This window comes from Micrasema longulum, unplaced genomic scaffold, assembly GCF_059751315.1.
Source record: "Micrasema longulum isolate JH-2025_06_02 unplaced genomic scaffold, ASM5975131v1 h1tg000820l, whole genome shotgun sequence".
Classification (NCBI taxonomy): domain Eukaryota; kingdom Metazoa; phylum Arthropoda; class Insecta; order Trichoptera; family Brachycentridae; genus Micrasema; species Micrasema longulum.
In genome coordinates, this window is record NW_028278012.1 from 69,588 (window position 1) to 85,030 (window position 15,443).

General features: G+C 34.9%; 1 protein-coding gene across 1 annotated transcript in view; it reads left to right on the forward strand.

Moving 5' to 3' along the window:
* LOC148278835 (leucyl-cystinyl aminopeptidase) overlaps positions 1-15,443 on the forward strand; it is a 71,498-nt gene that overhangs the window by 20,217 nt on the left and 35,838 nt on the right. Inside the window, exons 4-9 of the mRNA XM_088230807.1 lie at positions 2,573-2,761; positions 3,981-4,150; positions 5,726-5,828; positions 8,616-8,721; positions 12,175-12,247; positions 15,233-15,378. Coding sequence (XP_088086933.1) covers positions 2,573-2,761; positions 3,981-4,150; positions 5,726-5,828; positions 8,616-8,721; positions 12,175-12,247; positions 15,233-15,378 — 787 coding nt within the window. The remainder of the gene's footprint in view (positions 1-2,572; positions 2,762-3,980; positions 4,151-5,725; positions 5,829-8,615; positions 8,722-12,174; positions 12,248-15,232; positions 15,379-15,443) is intronic.

Genomic DNA, 15,443 nt, shown 5'->3' on the forward strand with positions numbered 1-15,443 from the left:
TTCCACATCTTAATGACGTAAAATCTAGATTGTCATATTTCAGTTACTTTCACAGCGTAGTGTTTTACGGTATACTGCTGTGGGGAAGTGCTGCAGATATTGATTCTGGTTTTGAGCTGCAAAAGAACGATGTTCGAGCAATTTACAATGTGAATCCCAGAGGATAACTTGGAGATAAGTTTGAAGAAATCAATATATTGACAGTCAGAATACACGTCAATATATTTATGAAAACTTAATCCTTGTACATAAAATTTTGTATGATTTTAAAAGGAACAGAGATTTCCATAGGTCCAACACTAGAAATAAAGACTCAATTCAATAATTTTTTTTAGTTTTTTTTTATTGAATTGAAAACATATTTTACATAATTATATACAATATTTCCAAGGAGTTTTTAAAAATAAACTCATTTAGGGACATACAGATAACAAATTTATTTAAAGACGTTTTTATATTTTAAACTATAATATTATTTACGAAAGCAGAAAAATTAAAATTATGATATACTACAAATTAAAAAGGGTATGAAAAATACTTGAAAATAACAAAATAAACAGAATACTGGGCAAGGAAATAAATTCAAAATGATGTTTACATTATGCAATCTGGGAAAGAAAATTTAAAAAGTTTAAAAATTACATGTATGTATATGTACATACTGAACTAGTACAAAATAAAATCTTTTTTTTTTAATTGACAAAATATGCGCACACCCAATACAGGTTTTTTTTTTTATCAAAAACGTATTGAAATTACGTATATAAGCTAAAAAAAGCATAAAAAAAACACAAATAACATTTAAATAGTATTAAAAATTACATATACAAGCAAAAACGGTAAAATATTAAAAGATATATGTTCAAGATGCGCATTCTCTGGATAAACTAACATTATTTATTCAAAGTACTTCTGGAAAAAATAATTCTTCAACTCGTACGTCCTGTTTCTATATTTTGAAATTGGTACTTTAAATTTTTGTGGCAATTTATTAAATTCCTTGAATCCTATGTATTGTAAAGATCTAGTACCAAACTTCGTAGACTTCACAGATCCAATATAAATATTTAAATATAACATATACATTACAAACATACATTTAATACGTACATATTATAAAAAAGAAAAAATACATGAAAGAGATTCATGTCAAAGTAGTAGGAGAATCCTGCTCCGGAAAACCCCTTCGGATACATGGAACAGATCGACATCCAGAGCGATGTTGTTCAGCATAGCGGTAGCCCTTCCAACAGGCATACACATCGCCAGGTTGGTCCTGAATATCGGAATATGAAACAATCTATGCTGACGCTGTCTTAGGTAATTATCAGGAACATATAAACCAATGCTCATCATAATCTCAGAATTATCGATCATACCACGCAACAATCGATAAAAATGTGTAGTCAAATACACATTCCTTCTAGATAAGATATGGTTGTGCCCACTACTAGACTGCAAAAAATTAATAATTCTTTTGCGTCAAACTGCATACGATTCTATAACAAGGTACCTCTTGAAATTTAGGCTTTGCCAGGCATTTTTTAAAAGATTTTGTCAAGCACAGGCTGTTGGGAAAGAGCTACTATAGAGTCAAAGAATATTTGCAGGATAAGACAGCTTGGCATTAGATTCGTGTTTATTTTGAAGGATTAAGTTAGTTAAGGTTTGGAGCTTCTACCCCAGTTAGAGATTGACAGAGAAGACAGGAGGTTGCTGTTTGATGTTTAATTTATTACAAGGCGAATAAATAGTAAATTATGTAACGTCAATGACGGGTTGAAGAGACTGCACTTGAACTATATGCTGGAATTGAGTGACTTCGTCGAGCTGGTCTGACTTACTGAACTAAACTTGCTGGGCTGACTGACTGGCGTTGCCACGCTCTGGGGTCTCTTTATAAGCGTCGTTCCTTTGTAGTTCATATCTTCATGGTAGGGACGATGTGAATGTACTGCAGAACGATGCTCCTGATTTATATGCAATACTGTTAAAGTTGCATTATAATGTTGTATTGGATTATATAGAAAATTATGACAATGCTGTCTTCGGTCATTGTATCAATTTAGGTTAATCGTTTTAGCACGTGATTGTCATCGATTATGGACTATAAACCTAAAAGTTTGTTGATTTTAATTGTGTTGTTGATTCTAATTTATTATTGACCAAAAACATTGTTTCTTTGTATGAGTGAAACCGATAGTAAGACCCATATTCTTTAAAACGGTTTCAGGTATGTGGAGGAATGTTATTCCACTGGTTACCCGAGGATGTCAGAGCGCTCGCCCCATACCTAATAGATAGATACTTGAGTCTGGGCGTAGAGGGGGTGATTTAGCAAAATGAGATCTCTCGCCTCTACTCTTCCCCTCCGTCAGGCTCTTCAAAGTCCTGGGCTTGAAAGACGAGAACTAATTTACGGAGACGCGTCGCAATAAATCTTTACAGGTCGCAGTGACGTCAGGAACTTGTACCGCACTGACCCCCGCTTCAAAGACTGTCAATAATAATATATTATCTCAAAGCTTTCGTCCAACTTTTTACTTCTGACCGGCTTGTTCTCTCCTCACAGAGTGCGCGTGCGCGGGGTCGCCGCCGCCGGGAGCGCGCCGCCACGCCGCAGCCCCCGCGCCACGCGCCCCCCGGCTGGCCGCGGGCGGCGCCGCCTACCCCTGGCCCGGGGCGCGCCTGCCGCCCACGGCCGAGCCCTGGCGCTATGCCCTGTGGCTGCACCCCAACCTGACCACCGGCGAAGTCAAAGGTGACGAGAAATTGCGTTTATTTAAATTTAAATTGAAATCGCATAACGAAGACCGCATTGAATAGAATCTGCGACTCATCAATGCCTATGCCGACCACTGTTATTGCTCGTGAACTTACTGTCAGTATAATTATTCTTCTATAATGCGAGAATCGGAGGCCCATCATCTGGGCCGCGATTAAAATTGGAAGTTAAGTTACTACCTTCACCATGACAGATTAGTTGAAGATAAATTCTCACGAGCGATCACGAAGATACACTAACGACCGTTTATTTATTTATTTTACTTTATTAAATTTATCAACTCTGTTAACTTCGTTAATTTTGCTAACTTTGTTGACTTTTTTCACTTTGTTTACTTTGTTCACTTTGTTCACTTTTTTCACTTCCGACCGTTTATTTATTTATTTTACTTTATTAAATTTATTAACTGTGTCAACTCTGTCAACTCTATCAACTCTGTCAACTCTGTCAACTCTGTCCACTCTGTGCACTCTGTTCACTCTGTTCACTCTGTTCACTCTGTTCACTCTGTTCACTCTGTTCACTCTGTTCACTCTGTTCACTCTGTTCACTATGTTTAACTTTGTTGACTTTGTTCACTTTTTAACTTTGTTCACTTTGTTTACTTTGTTAACTTTGTTAAATTTGTTCACCTTGTTCACCTTGTTCACTTTGTTCCCTTTGTTCACTTTGTTCACTTTGTTCACTTGTTCACTTTGTTCACTTTGTTCACTTTTTTCACTTTGTTCACTTTGTTCACTTTGTTCACTTTGTTCACTTTGTTCACTTTGTTCACTTTGTTCACTTTGTTCACTTTGTTCACTTTGATCACTTTGTTCACTTTGTTCACTTTGTTCACTTTGTTCACTTTGTTCACTTTGTTCACTTTGTTCACTTTGTTCACTTTGTTCACTTTGTTCACTTTGTTCACTTTGTTCACTTTGTTCACTTTGTTCACTTTGTTCACTTTGTTCACTTTGTTACCTTTGTTGACTTTTTTAACTTTGTTCACTTCTTTCACTTTTTTCACATTGATCACTTTGTTCACTTTGCTCACTTTGCTCACTTTATTCGTTTTATTCGTGTTATTTATTTTATTCACTTTATTCATTTTTTTATGTTTTTCTTTTTATTCACCGTTATAAGTGTGATCAGAACACATAACCATAATAATAAAAATTGAAGCATAAATTTTATGAATTGAAATATGTTATAGGTGAAGTTGTGATTGATTTCCACGTGGATAAGGAGACAAACTTCATCGTACTGAACGCCAGGGAGCTTAACATTACCGACAAGATGGTGTCAGGACCGAAAGGAAACGCTATAAAGATCATCCGCTTCTTGGAGTACAAACCTGCAGACCAGATTTACATCGAAGTCAAGGTAATGTTTACTTCTCCTTCTTCTTCAGCCCTCATCTCTCCGTTAATGGATGCCTCTTGCCTCTTCCATGCCTCTTACGAGCGCGTTACCACGATTGCCGGTTCGTCACCCGCGCCTACCGCAGTCAGGCTCTAACAGGATTTTAGTCGGATGATCATCATGGCGGCAATGCAAAACCGAACTCAAGTCATGTATTGTTTGATTCCGTAAAAGGGAGGAGGGAATCTTATGCGGACTTCGAAGGTTAAAGATCCGGGCATTCCTTTTGTGAGTTCCCTGACATTTCATGATCAGATCGAAACAGTTTGTATTAGTTCGTTGAAGATGTTAAAATTTGTCCTGCGTACTGCCAGGGTTTTTGGTATTACACGAGTACTGGAAATTCTTTCCTCTACTTTTTCTTTTTTATAACTAATCCGCAAAAATAGAAGGTGCAGTGTGTTTTGTCAATTTTGGGGAGCTCATTTATGTAAATTATAAATAGAAGAGGCCCTAAAATACTACCTTGTGGTACAAATTGGTGGTAAAAAATGTGTAACACTCTCAGAGTAATAATGCGCCAAGCAACAGAGGAGCCCAACCGTAGGAAAACCATTTTATGACTATTGGATATTAAGTTAGCTATAGTTCGCAGCAAAACAACGGGCCGTACTCCGGTCGAGAGTTGACAAATGGATATTAATTTGCTTTGTTAACACTTTTAAATATATACCTGTCTATTTATTACAGCAGGGTTATTCCAATTTATTTTTCTAAAATGTGCCCATATTTATTTTATAAAACTGAAAATACATGTGTGTGTTTATTTATTTACTCATTTCATTCACAATATACTTATGTAACATTTATTGAGATATAAATCCCAGCTCCGTGGAACCAAAGTCTTGTTTGTTTGTCCGTCACATCTCCGAAACGGCGAGAAGTAGAGGCCTGAAATTTGGACACGTCATTTTATATGCGATTTCAAGGTTAACGTTGCTATTTTCGAGTAAAATTTGAATTGACCTCTAATCGATAAAGACTCAAACTTTATATGGATGCCCAGTGCAGACTCGACATATTGTCCGTGATCAACTGTCAATATCAACAGTAAACATACTTCAATTCACAAATTTATCCCCTAAATTGAGAAAAAATAGTCTCTGAAATAAATATGTTGGTATAAGAAAAGTTTTTAAGCAACAAAATACACGTGTCGGAACAATAAATTCCAAAAATCAATGTAAATCATGGGAAAATATTCGAAATCGATTACCTGTGAGAACTGACTCCTTTAACACCTTTGACGCTCCTACTGCTGTAACCAAACATACTGCAATTCACCATTGTCGATTTTTATTTATTATAACGTAAATATCCAAGTTATTTACAAACAAAGCCAAGCACAGCTACAAAAGCATCCGATCGGACCGTTATGTTTATGTTGTCAAATAAAACAAAATGGCCACCAATTTTTTGCTAACCAACATCGCTTGCGTTCTATGAAACATAGTGATAGAACTTCTCTATAGGTTGACGCATTGACAAAGTTTTATTTTTATAATAATTTTATATGTTTTCATATTATTATTTCAGGACAAACTAAGAAGAAAGGGAAATTATACAATTAGCTTGAGGTACAACACTCGCCTCGCTCACGGCGCAAAAGGATTCTTCATTTCAGACTATCACAACATCGATGGAGATAAAAAGCGAGTATTTTTTAATGTCATTTTTATTATTATTAAACATATTGTAACGTTGTAAAAAACAAGTCTAACGTAACCCGTTTTGAAAGCATTTTAGTACTGGATTATAATTCTAAATTGCCTGATTTAGCGCCATCTGACGGCCGCGGTAGTAACTCATCCATACAATATTCGTGCATTAGAAGTGTATTTCTTTCTATTTGAAAACTCGAGACGAAAAGTCCATTTATAGCCCAAAGACTCAAAGAGAGGCGATCGCACATTTCAAAAATGTAGTCCTTCAAGAAAGGGAACGTTCAACGTAACGTAAGCCTATTTGTTTTAAATTTATTACCGAAATTCTTGTAGAGAGAGATAAAACATTCTAATGAGATTGTATTTTATACAGGTTCCCTTTTTTCTCTACCTTTTTACTTATTTCTACCTTTTTCTATCTTTTTCCATTTTTTTTACCTTATTCTATTTTATTTACTCCATCTTCTATCTACCTTGTCCGATGATAAAGATTTTACAATGTAATATATTTACTCCATGATTCGAATGGATCACTAATTATTACGAAGTTTATTCGTAAATACCTGGAAAAGTCAATGTCAGCATTTTAAAGTTTTCTTCAAGATCATGAGACACAAATTTACAAATGCAAGGAAGCAGACGATCATTTACTGAATTAAAATCCGACAAATAATCTTCTGGAAAATCATCAACTGAGGCAACCCCGAGTAAAAATACACCAACCGAAGACATCTTAAATCGAGTCCCATCTGCGGATTTTATTTTGTAAAATCAACATTATTTCATATCGTCTCGAGAAGAAAACAATCAAGAATCTATTTCATTTGTCATTATTATCGTTACAAATATTTATTTCTTAGATAAATTTACTGTCAACCACTTGCTCATATTAGCTAGGCAGAATTCTGAATTTTTATATTAACTAATCTTGGTACATTTGTAGAGAATTGCTTCTTTTATTAAAATTTTGTATTTCACTAACGAGTTGTTTATTTCATAAAATCCAGATCTTTAAGTCATATTTGTTCCATTTTACAGTAAGGTATTTTATAGATAACGTTTTTGATTTCATTTATAAAGTTAAATCTATACAACATATTCTTTTTTTTTGGAGAAATCTCATGTTCTTGCCGATTGAGCGAAACTGGTGAAATAGTAAGTGTTTGTAGGTACTTTATTTGGTTATCTGCATTATTCTTTTTAATCTTAAAAATTTGCTCATTGATTTTTGATAATCTATCTCTATAATGTCGCTCACCTGGGACCAAATATTTTTTTTCAACCTACACTGAACTTTACCGTTTACAATATGTATTCTATATTTATATTATTTACTAGCTGTCCCGACAGACGTTGTCCTCCCTGAACGTTGGCTTGCCTTGGAAAAATATTTTTTATTAATAAGTAGGTACCTAGGTACTTGTTTGTGACTAAATTCCAAAACTAAAATTTGACAATATTAAAAAAAATATTGAATTTAAGTAGGTACTTGTTTATGGTTGAATTCCAAAACATAAAATAAATATTTTTTCAAATATGGCATTCTTTTTGCAAACGTCAAACTCCGGTCTTCTCACAAACAAAGCGGTGTACTTATGTAGAAATACGATTTTTTTTAAATCTATTGAGTTTTATATTAATGTAGTTTTACCATAAATCCAGTAAAAAGAAATAAATAAGTAAAAATTATAAGGAATTTAAAGAAAGAATCTGATTGAGATCCACAAAAAACAAATGCTGTTTGTAAACATTCAAAAACAAACATCTTTCCATTTACTTCTTTTTTACATATTAGATTGAAGATTTTAATATCTACGAACACGTACAGCGCAAATATCTATTTTTCTCTGAAAACCACACGTAAATCGGTTAAGCTGTTAGGAGGGGTTTAGTGACATCACACGTACAGGGGAATTATATATATAAAGATAAGTCGTTCAACACATATTTCACACCTTCCGTTTGAATTTTTATAATAGTGCTATTAAATGTTTGTATATAACCACCAACCGACTTTTCTATGTCTACCGGTTTCGAGACGTATCCGTCTCTTTGTTTAATTCAGGCGTTTATCAATTAAAATGCAAAACCTGTCCTTCAGTTTACGTTAGAATAACATCGACAGCTCCCTAGGGGGTTGAATCCAGCTTTTGTCTATAAAAATTTAAACAAACTCAAAACATTGGTAACAAAGTTTATGCGTTAAATATTTGTAGGATTAGGTTGTTGTTGAGGGTTGGAGCTCCTACTCTAGTTGGAGATTAACAGAAGACACTAGTTTGCCGTTAAATGGCGGCCTCCGTGGTGTAGTGGTCAAGACGCTTGACTCACGCATGGAAGGTTCCGGGTTCGATTCCTGGTGAGGACACAAAAATTAAAATGTGATTTCTCTCAAGCCTGGGTGCTCTGTGATGTAATTCACCACTGTAATTAGGCCTCCTGGCCTGTTGTGGTGCAAAATAAATGTGAAAAAAAATAAATGTAAATGCGTATTTATTACATGGCGAATGAGATACAGCACTGGTTGTGTAGTTTCGCATTTCTGTGCAATGCTGTTAGAGTTGCATAAATTGTCGTATTGGATTCTATAGAAAAAGATGAATTGCTTCATCGGTTGTTGCACTTTAATTTCAGGTTAAATTATTTAGCACGTGAGTGTCAACGATCATGGACTATTAACCCCACATATTAATAATATGTTTATTTTTTAATTCTTGAACTACTAAATTATTAATAAATGTTTTATTATTAATATCATAGACAACTGGCGGCTACTAATTTTGGGCTCACCCACGCAAGATCTGCTTTCCCTTGCTTCGACGAACCACAGCTTAAAGCCCGCTTCAAGATAACCATCGTCAGAGATCGGTAAGTGGACTTTCTTATTTTTTATCTTTAGTTTTTCAACTTACATATTTATTTTATTTTAACATATATTTATTTATATAAAGTTTATAAATAAAATAATAATAAATATGAAAATGCAACATAACGACACTAAGACTTAGGGCTTAGGGTGGCGACAGCGGGCGCGTTAATTTCAAACATACGAAAACGTATGAAAAACTGCACACATGGCCATTAAATGCCGCAGCGAGCTTATTTTTGGAATCTCTAAATTCACTACTTCGGGAATTGCACTGGCTACGTTTTCCACAGAGGGTGCAATACAAACTCTGTTGGCTTATGTATAAGTCACTGCACAACTTTGCTCCAGAATATCTAAGGGAACTCTGCATTCCAGAGGAACTAGCCGACAGACGTATTACGCTTAGATCAGCTACATCTACGTCGAAAGGAAAAGTTATTATACCTCTACGCAAACAGCGCGCTAAATTCGGCGAACGTGCATTTGCGGTCGCAGGCCCTACGGCATGGAACGCTCTCCCAGCAGAGGTCCGAGGCTGTGAGAGTGAAGTGATGTTTCGGAAGAAACTTAAAACCCACTTGTTCTCTAAATCATTTGAATAAATTCTTAGCATGTGGTGGAAAAGTGGTATGAAAAAGTACATTATTTTTCTTAAATTAAAAAGTTAAAGTTAAAATTAAATTTTTATCTTTTTATAATCACTTTGTAAAGCGCCCTTGAGGTATTATATTACGAAAATGGCGCTATATAAGTTATCCATAATTATTATTATTATTATAGTGCGAGGCCGGTGGCGGGCGCGACAAATTAGTGTTCGAGGCCTGAAAAAATAATAATTCAAAAAGGTATGCGACAAGCTGTCACAATTTCACCAAAGCCATTCACGTTAGCCTTGGTTACGCCACATTTACTTTGTTGGATTTATTTGCTGCTTACTGGGCCCTGGTTAGGATGTTGCGATTCTTACTGTGGGTAGGTACCACATTTTTGTCTCCGGTCCAACATTATTCAAACGTATGGAACAAAAGAACAAAATATAATAATCAAACTGTCAGTGTGCATGTGTTTAGATATTCTCACTTCTCACCGCGATCGCGTATCTGTTATTTTTGCGATTAATAATCAATTTAATCCACTGTGTCGTGTCATAATAATAGTCAAGAAACCACGTCAAGTGCCCCTCCTTCCTGATCACAGGATCTGATCTGATTCTGACGGCCGCGAGACAAGTTTTAAACAATAAGGTACCAGTGCCTCGATTATGAAATTATGAAAGCTATCTTCATGTGTATATATCGAGACGGTATACTTAACTTCTGTACTATCTGTATCTTACCTCGGTATGTTCTACCTACTTGTCATATCCACATCATATGATCGAAATAGGCCAATGAATGACCGCTAAAAATTAGTCCGCGTTCCTTACGTCATTAACATTTAAAATAGTTCTCATTTATATTTTAAATAGGCTTCTTTGATAGAAAGTGCCCACTTCAAAGCGATTATAAACTGCAATTCAAGCAAAAAATGCTCGCTTGAACATGATTTTTTATGTGACTTTTAACCATTGCCGAAACGATATGCTTAACGATCGTTAAGTACGTAGCTATTACAAAGCCGGCTCTCGATACGTTCTCTCAGAAAGATAGTAAAACAGATGGAAAAAATATAATAACAATTTATTTTTTTAGAGTGATAACTTTCTGACGCATATATTCTGTGTCTGACGCCTAAATACTCTTATTAGTTAATAGGACAGAACCTAGCGACATTATTTTCACATCTAGGCGTTTGTTTTATTAAAGTGGCAGTTATGTCGGAATTTAATTCGACTTCAACACTTATTGATTTCTCTCTCACATTTTTACTGGGCTTTTAAGGAAAAGAGTGCCAACCTCAAAGCGATTAAAAAATTTTAAAAATCATAATTAAAGGAAAAATTGCTCGGTGGAACAAAATTTTTGACACTTTTGATGCGTAGATAAACGTATCGAGGGGTTCTTACATCAAAACTTGATGGTGGGGGTATCGATACTTTACCTTTGAAGTCGGTCGGGAGACTTTTATCTTCAACTATGACGTCATACTAAAGCCATTTCATTTTAGAGCGTAGATATGTGTACTGTGACGTACGCTTCCTCTTGATTCATATCGATGTACCTACCCAAAACTTGAAGGTGGGGGGTTGGTAGTATATCTTTATAATCGCTAGAGGGAATTTATCTTCACGTAGATCATCAAGGTGAAGGTATGACGTCTTTATCTTCCCATCATAATCGAGGCCCAGAACGCCAGTACAAGGTAGGAAATTGTATTCATTGTATTAGGGTTCGGTGGCAAAGCACAAAGATAACACATTCCGCGAGCCAGACAATTACGAGCGTTCATCTGCCAACGGGCAAGTGGCGCGATCAAAACTAATAACTTTAATATCTCTTTAAATATAATAAATTATTATTGGTTAAGATTTTTGGCCTTCCTCTGTTACACATTTATAAATCAGTTTTAATATTTTGTTATTAAATAATGCATGCTTATTAGGGGCAGAAAAAATATTTCATCAAAAATTTGAGATAAATCACCTATACAATAGAAAGTTTACCAATGTGTCGCATATTGTTGAGTACGTAGTAAAAGAGTTAACCTTATATATAATTGGGAAATATTACATACAATATACAAATATATAATTATATTTTCAAAATCAATATAAATTTAAAACAGTTTTTCTTTTTTAATACGTCACTAGAAAAACGCGACATGTTTGGCCTTGATCGTTATGACGTCAAGATTCGTTACAATGTTTTAAACCAATTTGAATGATCAGGAACAAATAAACATGAATCTTGACGTATTAGGGGCATGACCAATAGAATGTCCGTTTTTGCGGGAATTCAAAATTACAAATTTAAAATATTTTTTATGCTACTAATAAGTAACTTTTTTTTCAAACTACTGGACAGTATTTCATGGACCTTTATTACTTTGAAAATGTGGAAAAAAAGTGGTATTTCTCTTTTGTCTCGCACACTCTTTACATCTCACTTTCGATAATACTGGTATATTCGGAGTGAGAGAGATGATTTCACGCGTCACACGCGCGAACATCAAAGTTTTTAGTATTTCTCCTAGACGCCAATTAGTAGCTACCCGACTTTCGCCAGGGGTGGTTCTTTCGCCCGCGCTGCTTGAATAAGCTAATGGTTTTTCATGTTTTTAGCAATTAGATTACAAATCTTGTCACTTTTGACTTCATCTATAAATAATTGAAGCAATTGCATTTTCTTCTACACATATTACATTTTTACGATAAAAATCTCTAATTTTTTCCATTAGTAATGACTTCACAGCACCGTAACGCGCGGACGTTTTTGGTACAGTAAAAGAAAGGTTGAATGGTGTGCATATCATGATTATAAAATTATTTTAATAAACTTTCTAATTTTTTATAGGTTTCACGTGTCTCTGACGAATATGCCGATAGCAGCCACTGAAGAGGCGGGGTTTTACCTTGGCCATCGATTGGTAAACATTTTTTTTACAACTTTTATCACACTTTTATTTTTACGTAGGAAACATGAAACTCTTTGCATTAAAAATGCTTTTCACCTATTGCGAGCACTCTGACATTTCATGAACACATTGAGACAATCAGCGGTAATGCATTGAAGATGTTAGGATTTGTTCTGCGTACTGCCAGGGTTTTCGAAAATACCCGCGTACTGAGAACTCTTTACGACTCCTCGGTGCGAAGTAGACTCGAGAGTGGCTCGATGATTCGGGGGCCACATGAACTGAAGTACTCTCTTATGATAGAGAAAATCCAAAAGAAGTTTCTGAGATATCTCTACATGAGAGAGTGCGGGTATTATCCTCGGCTCTACCCGACCGAGTTTCTCCAGGGTATGCTCGGCTACAACAGTTTAGAGACTAGAAAGAACGTGTATTTGACTACACATTTTATCGATTGTTGCGCGGTGTGATCGATAATTCTGAGATTATGATGAGCATTGGTTTGTATGTTCCTTATAATTACCTAAGACAGCGTCAGCATAGATTGTTTCATATTCCGATATACAGGACCACCCTGCCGTTGGAAGGGCTACAGCGACGCTGAACAACATCGCTCTGGATGTTGATCTGTTCCATGTATCCGAAGGGGTTTTCTGGAGCAGGATTCTCCTACTACTTTGACATGAGTCTCTTTCGTGTATTTTTTTTTCTTTTTTATAATATGTACGTATTGAATATATGTTTGTAATGCATATGTTATATTTAAAATAAATCAATTGAATTGTCAGTGCAAGATCGTGTATAACGAAAGGCTTTGCCGAAAAAATACTTCAAGTACCGTGCTGTTACGTCGCGTTACATCAAGCTTAAGACGGAATATTCTGAAGTTCAGATATTGAAAAAAAAAACTTAAACATACTGGTTAACTCGTAAAGCCCGATGGTTAAAAAAATAACGGATAAATAATACTACTTCTACTACTACCATCACGCCATTTCCCCGTAGGGATGGGCGGAGAGAATAGACCGCCACACGCGTCTATCCTGGCACATATTCCCAGCTTCTTCCACATTCATACCCTTCGGTTCTGTCTACTTTTGACATGACCAGACTTAAGATTTTTGTTTATCTGATAATGCCACGTCTTCCTTGTCGTCCTCGTCTAACGTTTCCGTTCATTTTCGAAATCCGAAAAAAAGCCGTTCTTATCAAGTCGATGGTCGAAGCGTTTGCTAAGATTTTTTTAATGCCATCATGATCTACATTATTCATACAATCATATATATTTTGCGCGCGTGTAAAATATACTTAGAGTTTTTTCTGAAGACGATCCATTCATTGTTGAAACAGTCTATCGTCCTCTTCCTTTTTCATTTTGAAATTGAAATATAATGTGATTTACAAAAAGAAATAATAAATGCGTTTTACCTACCAACCGAAAAATGTGGGTAGTTAACAAATTTACAACATGCGGCCGAGCGGACCAAAAACTGGCGATGCGTGAGCTGGTTCTCGACAGCAGGTACATTAAATTTTGTAAATGTCACAGCGCAAATGGATTCAAGGAAATGGAGTGAATGGACTGACCTTTTTGTAGATTTTCTTATTTTTCTGCTTAAGCGGCAAAACTCCAAACCGCACATGCACTTCAATCGCGGTCCGAGCGGACAGTGACCCCACGTGGCAAAATAATCAACTGAAGAGTTATTGAAACTATAAAGGTGCAAAAGGGACAGGATTCAAGTGGGCGAGAGAAAAGGAGACAGGTATAGGAATTTATTTACGCTGTGACACATTTTCGATCGGCCTAACCAATATTTGATTTACCATTATGTTTTCGTCCATTTGTTCTACATGACCAAGCCATCTCAGAGATCCTTTCTTTATCTTATCAATTATACTTGACTCAGATTTACACTCTAGCCTGATTTCATTATTCGTAACCCTGTCATACATTCATTTCCCACACATTATATCGATTATTTCCATTATTTCTGACAGGTATTTTGTGAGCCTTTTGAGCCAATCAAACGACGTGATTTTTCTAACACATTTATACATACTTGCATATTACTCAAATGATTTGTTTGAGTGTTAGTGTTGGAAAGGTTAAGTGGCGGGCATACTGGATTAATAGAATATACAATTATTTGAAAAATAGCACTCTTCGAAGAAACCAGATTACCTATAATGGCAGTTTTCGTGACGTCGACATATTACACTGTAAATACCATATTTTTATCAGATTTGTTAAAGACATTTTAAATTTATCTCCTGCTTGACATTTAACTTTTAATTTGACTTTAAATTTTATATTTCAATTTTAATTCTTAATCTTAACTTTTTATTAGACTGTTAATGTTATCTATCAATTTTAATTTTTAATTTTATCTTTCAATTTTAGTTCTTAATCTTAACTTTTAATTTTAACTATTAATTTGACTTTTAATTTTATCTTTCAATTTTAATTCTTAATCTTAACTTTTAATTTTAACCTTTTCATTTAAACTTTTAATTTAAACTTTTGATTTTAATTTTAACTTTTGATTTCAACTCTTAATTTATACCTGGTCATATGTACATCTACTACCCGCATCTAATTAATTATTGTTGGTTGTGAATTTTTACTAAGAAATATAAATGTTCATGGAAGCAGAGAGAGAGGGAGAAAGGTAGAGTTAGAGCTATACAATGTCTTCTCCCTTTTATGTACTTTTTATTTAATACTCATATTTTTACCTCTCCCCTCTCCTCCTGCATTTATAATAAATTAGAGTGAAATCTGTAATTGGTCTTAATTTTTTTAATTGTTCTTTTGTACCTTGTATTTGTATAAAGACTGTATGATTTCCTTAATAATAAATGAATAAATAAATTATGTAACTAAGATTTTATGAAGTTTATTTTATAAATCGACACTGAACCGAAGTGAACTGATGTGAATAATGTGTCATGAATTGAATGAAAACAATAATAGTGACAACTTTCTGATTCCAGCTCCAAGACGACTTCCAAGAATCACCAGAAATGAGCACTTACCTGGTCGGAATAGTGGTCTGCGAGTTCAGCAGAGCGGCGGCCCACGCGCCTCGCGGAGCCAGCATCAGCGTGTACGCTGATAAATACCATTTGGACAAGGCACAGTAAGATCTTTCATTTATTTGGATACTACGTCTATTGTTATTTATTTATCGGTTTAAATTTTGTA